This window comes from Mesitornis unicolor, unplaced genomic scaffold (assembly GCF_000695765.1).
Source record: "Mesitornis unicolor isolate BGI_N332 unplaced genomic scaffold, ASM69576v1 scaffold26083, whole genome shotgun sequence".
Taxonomy (NCBI): Eukaryota; Metazoa; Chordata; class Aves; order Mesitornithiformes; family Mesitornithidae; genus Mesitornis; species Mesitornis unicolor.
Window position 1 is genome coordinate 19350 of NW_010177064.1, and position 6697 is coordinate 26046.

Below are 6697 nucleotides of genomic sequence, written 5' to 3' on the forward strand. Positions count from 1 at the left end.
AGCTATGAGGGGTTCCTGAAAAGGGAAGGAGTACGCAAGTTGTCGGTGTCCTAGCTCTGAGCATCTCTGACCTCCAGGAGTCAGACCACTGCTTAATGCAGAGGGATGCAAGCTGTCACTGTTAATGGCTGTGTGTGTATTGCCACTGCTTTTTGTATTGTAAAACCAAAACCAAAGATACTGAGGCGTCGTCCTGGCATCTTTGTTAGCATGGTCTCCATGGAGTTTCTTATTCAGTAGTCATACAGTATATGTGTGAAAGTAATGAGTGGGAAACAATATCCAAACTCATCCTGCTAATGTGATTTTTAAAGTTGTTCTATTACCCAGTGACTCCTCCCCACCCAAGAGTATTAGTACTAATAACAGTATTAATATAACGTACACAGAGTTGTACTTGCTGATATGTTATGGGAGCAAGCCTTAGGAGTAGAATGTAAGACAAGTCCCTCTTGGGATGATTGAAGGAGACCTGTCCCCAACAAACTCCCCAATTTATAGTGAGTGTGACATTTATGGTATGGAATAATTTTTGTTGGCCAGCCTGGGGTCAGCTTGGGGTGAACTGCCCTGGGTTTCCACTTACCCCAGCCTCTGCACCTGTTTAGCTCAAGACCGCTAAAGACCTTGATCATCACATACCAGTGCTGGCTGAAAACCAAAAAAAGTGTCTTATCAATTTTGCTCCCATGAAATACAGCATTGTAGTCCTTACAGAATTGCAGCTTTCCTGACTAGAAAACTTATTCTAAAATTCTGTCCCAGTAAACCGGGACACCTGCAGAGCCTGGCACTGTTACCAGTAGTGCCTGGCAGATTGATGCTCAGTTTTTGTGTCTTTCAGATAGGGTTGCCATTTGGCTGGACATCAGCCATTAAGGGTATCTGTGAAGTGCTATCCTAGATGGTTTCCTCTGCTGGATCAAGTGACATTTGTTTTAATGCACTGTTTTTATGGTTTGAGATTATTTCGAGTACAGTAGTCACTTAGAAGTCTCACCTCAAAGTTTGCGTGGAGTGCCTGCCATGTGCTGAGTGTCAGCTTAATTTTAGCTGTTAATGGTGTAACATGGGAAAACACATTGGTATGTGGTGATCCTCTCTCCCAGTGAGGTGCAGGTCTTATCCAATCTGACTTGTAATAAGAATGATGTAAATATCTTATTAGAGAAGATGGAGTTTTCCAGAAAAGAAGGGGAAAAGATACTCTTTACTGAGAAAACACACTGGTTTCCCTCTCCCAAAGGTGGAAAAACATAAGAAGTAGCAGCATAAAAAAGTTTGTTTTCTTTGTTTAATGGCTTACCTAAAATGCATGTTTAGGCACCTTTTCTGGAGTGGAAATGGAGGAGTGTGACAGGGGAAGCTCAAGCCTGAGAAACCTCAGCTTGTGTCTCAGAAGCTCTAGTCTGAAGTGTTGCTTTGTTCACGTGCTTCTGTGGGATGTGGCACATCTCAGTGAATTTTCGTGTGCTTCAATTCCCTGTCTAAAAAATGTTCTGCATTTAGTAACAGGCCTTTCTTCTATTCTTGTCTAGAGCCTCTAAATAACTGAGTTCTATGTGTCTTTAACTGACATTCACTGCCTATCTGTAGGTACCCTGGACCAGAGGGTGCCAACCTTTGGGAACAAACATAAATTAGAACAAAACAGTAGGTATGAGCTTAATCTTAGTAGCTCTGCTTTCCTGATACCAGTATACTTCTGCAGTTCTGAAATTGAATGATTTGGCCTAGCTATCCACTGGCACAATTTCTGTGCCTGATGTGTTAGGGTAGAAGCAGTGGTAGGGTAGTGGTTTACTGTGGGAATGGGATGCAAGGGCTTCCCACTACCTCTAAAATACATGGCCAAAAATTTCAGCTTATCTCTGGGAAGATTCATTGGGAGACTTCTTTCTTTCAGAGGACAAAAAGAGCTAGAAAAAGAAGCCAAAAATAGCCCTTAAGCACATCCAGTTTAGTCCCCTAACTGGCACATATCAATGAGAAAAGCCTGTAATTCTTTGCAGATTATCCTCTGAAGCTGGAGGAAGAAAATTCTTCGTCTTGGAATGCATAGGCAAAGCAAAGTGAGGCAGTGCTTGCAAAACTGTCCTGGCTTACAAGTGGGTTATCCTGGAACCTCTGTTCTGTCCTGTATTTTGAATATGATGTCTTAATACTTTCTTTATTGTTTCCAGTTCCAGCTGCTGATTGAAGTTGCCTGGCCTCTGTTTATCTTCTTCATCCTGATCTCTGTAAGACTTTCATATCCGCCCTACGAGCAGCATGAATGTAAGTACCGAATGCAGCAGCTGCACCCAGAATGGTGGTTGTTTTGTGGTTAGAAGGTAATAACGCAGCCGGCAAGATGCAAAGGGCAAGGGCAATGGTTGCACACTTCAGTTAGAAAAATTCATGGAAGTTTTGATGGCTTCTTTCCCTTCCACTTTGGGGAATGCAGTGTGTTAATGTTGCTCCAGGACTGTACGCTGCTGCTGTCTTCCTTCCTGTTTCTCATTTTTTTGCTTTTATAATGTATTAGCTGAGAACTTGCTGTAGAACTGTGACAAGTCTGCAAAACCCACACAGAACCCAAGTTCTTACCTCTCATCATTGATCACAATAAAAAGAACGCAATGTTCAGATCTGTAAGAAAGCAATCTCACTTTCAGGCAGTAATGTGGGTTAATGTATTGCATTAAAGAGCACAAGAGCAATTCCATTGCTTCCAACCAATAGACTACCAGCTCTGTATTCAGTAGAATCAGCAGTCATATATTTCTGGGGCAAAACTATTCTACTTTTCTCTTTACATCTTAAATGGGTACATTTCTGCTTTTCTTTCAAAGGAAAATTATCCTTGCTCTGCAGATGATAATCTTTAGCCCTCTCTACTGGTTGCCATTTGATTTAGGAAGCATGACTTGCTTATTAGCAACATGCTTTGTCTTACTGTGATTGGTGACAACCTCAAACTGCAGTTAACTGACTGTGGAAGAGCTCTTTGTTTATTTTTCCTTTGCCTGATTACTGCAAGGTAAGGTTTAAGGGTCAGCACAACATGATTCTGGACGGCACTCTGAAGTGTTTAATTCTTCATATGGGTAAAGAACTAGCTCTTACAGCACTTAACCCTGTCGTTCTGCTGGAGAGAGTCCAGCGTAGGACTACAAAGTTGAGTAAGGAAGTGGAGCATGTCCCTTATGAGGAGCGGCTGAGGGAGCTGGGTCTCTTTAGTTTGCAGAAGAGGAGACTGAGGGGAGACCTTATTAATGTTTATAAATATATAAAGGGTGAGTGTCACAAGGATGGAACCAGGCTCTTCTCGGTGACAAACAATGATAAGACAAGGGGTAATGGGCACAAGCTGGAACACAGGAGGTTCCACTTAAATTTGAGAAGAAACTTCTTCTCAGTGAGGGTGCCAGAGCACTGGAACAGGCTGCCCAGAGAGGTTGTGGAGTCTCCTTCTCTGGAGACATTCAAAACCCACCTGGATGCCTTCCTGTGTAACCTCATCTAGGTGTTCCTGCTCCAGCAGGGGGATTGGACTGGATGATCTTTTGAGGTCCCTTCCAATCCCTAACGTTCTGTGTGATTCTGTGTGATTCTGTGTATGTGTTCTTTGCAGTGGCTGCGGCATTTTATGCTGCTTGCTAGGCTTTCAAGCTAGCAAGAATCCTTTCAAAGCTGAAGTGTCAGTGTTCATAGTTTCCCATTACACTTTAGATGCTGCTGGTCCTATGTCCCATTACACCTTAGATGCTGCATGGTCCCCTAACTCACTTTGTACAGGCAGGATAACTGAAGTTTCCTTAAATTAAGTCTCATACTTTGCATGACATTTGAATTAGCTTTTCTAACTTAATGATACTGTGACATTGGGAGAGATAGCTGTAATACTGACATGAAGCTGAAGAGAAGAAATAAACTAGTCTACTAAGCTGGTATATATAACTAGCAGCCTCAGTGGTAATTCATGTCAGCTGTGACAATGCTGTATGTAAACTCAGACCTAGCAAGAGCTGTCTTTTCAAAGAGCTGTTTAGATTTGACTTGTTGGTCATTAGCTCCTTGTAAATCCTTTGCTGGCACCCTGGTGTTACAAACAGAGTTTTGAATCTTTCACCTGCAGCCCATTTCCTTTCCCATTTATGTTTACTGATGTTCTTCTGTCTACCTTCTTTCTATGTTATCACCAGGAGTTGTTGAGTGTAGGGCATCTGGTAATTTTTTAATTCATGGGTACTCCTCTCCATTTCATGGCTATCATTAACTCTTCCATTTTTTTAGAAGCTTCAGAGAAGAGGTAGCTAAATAATTTTACTTAAGTCTGGATTGGTTTTCTTGAACGTTCACTCATATGCTGACAGATTGGATGTACTGTATAGTGGCTCATTTTCTGCTGAACTGTGAGCAGAGATAGAAAGAAAACCTTGAGTTCATGGTGAACTCTGGCAACCCTGTGGATGCCTTAAGGGAAACAGGTTTGTTATCTGTAGTGGCAGTGCTGTGTGCTGTTATGAAATCACTTGCAGGTAATGCCTGATGATAGCAGTAACGGAGCTGCTAGCAAGTGCTTTGTAGCCTTTAGATAGCCTCAGTATTTTAATGATACAGTCTTTTTCAGCAAACAGATAAGATCTTCAGTTCTCTTTTCCTTTTGAAGAGAACAACCACCAAGGATTGGACTGTTTCTGTGGTCAGACTTTTTATTTCTAGCATATAGATTTTTTATTTCTCTTGGCCTAACGTGAGGAGCCTTTTTCTGAAAACAGGAGAAAATGCTGCTAGCTTTTAAGTGATAGTTACATGGCTTTCACCAGACCAGCCAGACAGCTGGACAGCTAACTTGTGTCTTTTAGAGTCTGACTTTTCTGTTCCTGTGACACTTTAAGGTATTCAAAATGCATTTCATTTGGGGGAAAAAAAGGATAAAAAACCTAAACTGACAAAAAGTGACTTAAGTATTACTACTGGATAGCTAGGTATTTGCAGCAATGTCATTGAAGGTGGTGTGCTGTTGCACTGTGTTTTCTATGTAATGTCTGACTTAAAATTGGCAAATGCCTGCTTTATTCTTTGAGAAACTGCTGTTGACATGCATCGCTGCATGGTAAAAGTTACCATGAATTCTTGTGTGCTCTTCCTCTTTTCATGTTGCTTTTAATAGTTTTTTTTTAGTTCCTAGCCATGCAAAATAAAAGACATGGAGTTGAGAGAAGGTAAATCTCTGGTAAATTTTACTAAAAGAATCTGAGAGTCTTAGCATTTTTCCTCATCCCTCCCAATCCCCCGAGCCCCTCAGCCAAGAAGAACAAAAAGGCAAAAAGAAACAAAAGCCAGAGAGCTCAGGTAAATAGCTTTCCTATTTTAAACAGAGAATTGGGAACAAACAGTCCCCTGGGTACTGGAAACAATGAACCTTTGGTTCCTTCACCTTTCTCCTGGACAGAGTCCTTGGCTTCCTCCATGGATGGCTGATAAACTCTTCTTCTTCCTTCAGCCACCTACATTAACCAGCCTTGCTGTATTTCAGCAACTTTAACCTTTCTTCCGCCTGGGGCTTTGGTACCTCTGTTGCAGCTGTGAAGGTATGGAACTGGCCTCCTGTGTGATTGCAGGTATACTGTGAGGACGAGGTGGGCACTAAAGGGGAGAAAGTGCATCTCGTGGTCACAGCCTTGAGTAACTGCTTTCAGTAGCTGAGAGATACTGAAGAAGGGGCATAACTTTCCTCCTCTGTGCTCCCCTGCCTAGTGCAGGGGTGAGGAAGTGAGTTCATTTGCAGAAAGCATCCTGATGGCTCATCTGAGGTGCAGGATTAGATAAGGGAAGCCTTTCTTCCCCTGTCGCTAGAGTGTAAGAGATTCACAAGTGCCTGACTGGTGTACTGGTGGAGATCTGCCATGAGTAATTTGTTACCACTTTAACTCTTGACCAGGATGCAGAATCTCAACAGAAAAAACTCTAGGCTATTACTTAGGTAGGTCATTATTAGCGCAAGTTGGATTTCAGCAAAAAGATATGGCAGACAGGTGCCTAAAGGTTTTTGGGGATTCTGAAGTTTTAAGACTCTGGAAATCAAGCCAATGTTGGACAGCAGTGACATATTTACCCCAGGGAAACAAATGCAGGCACCCACCTCACAATTGCTGACCCTTTGCTTGGTGTTTACAGGGTGTGTAATTGATGTGAGTGGATTTTGGAAACCAAAAGGACTGAGTGGGTCTTCAGAACCCAGACCCTGACTGGGACTGTCCATGTGGCCTCAAGCCAAATCCTTATGTTAGGTAAACATGCAAATCCAGAGCATGGCTCGTTAGGAAGCATGTGTGTGCGTGTGCTCACCACTGCTAGGCTTTGGATTTTCCTGCTGTTGGGCATTCCAGAGCAAGAAGTACTATATCCCCATCAGCATGGCCAAAAGCAACACTACAAGGATGAGAGTAGCATAGAGCTTCTCCTACAGGCTTAACGAGGTGTAGTTTTTTTCAGTGGAGGAGGCCAGAGCTGTGAGGGGAACTTTACATGAGCTCAGCTCTTCTTAGTGTTGACCGTTGCATGCTCTCATAAGCAATTTGGGGCCAGTACAGCATCAGCATTGCCCTTCAAATGGAGTGCTGTATAGCAGTGGCTTGTATCGTGTGTTTCTGTCTCTTAACACTTGTGTTTCTGTTCTAGGTCACTTTCCAAACAAAGCTATGCCTTC

The 6697-nt window shown here is 42.6% G+C and overlaps 1 protein-coding gene across 1 annotated transcript in view; it reads left to right on the forward strand.

Moving 5' to 3' along the window:
* The window catches only part of ABCA1 (ATP-binding cassette, sub-family A (ABC1), member 1), a 76591-nt gene that overhangs the window by 3820 nt on the left and 66074 nt on the right, over positions 1-6697 (forward strand). The window contains exons 2-3 of the mRNA XM_010181945.1: positions 2184-2277; positions 6670-6696. Coding sequence (XP_010180247.1) covers positions 2184-2277; positions 6670-6696 — 121 coding nt within the window. The remainder of the gene's footprint in view (positions 1-2183; positions 2278-6669; position 6697) is intronic.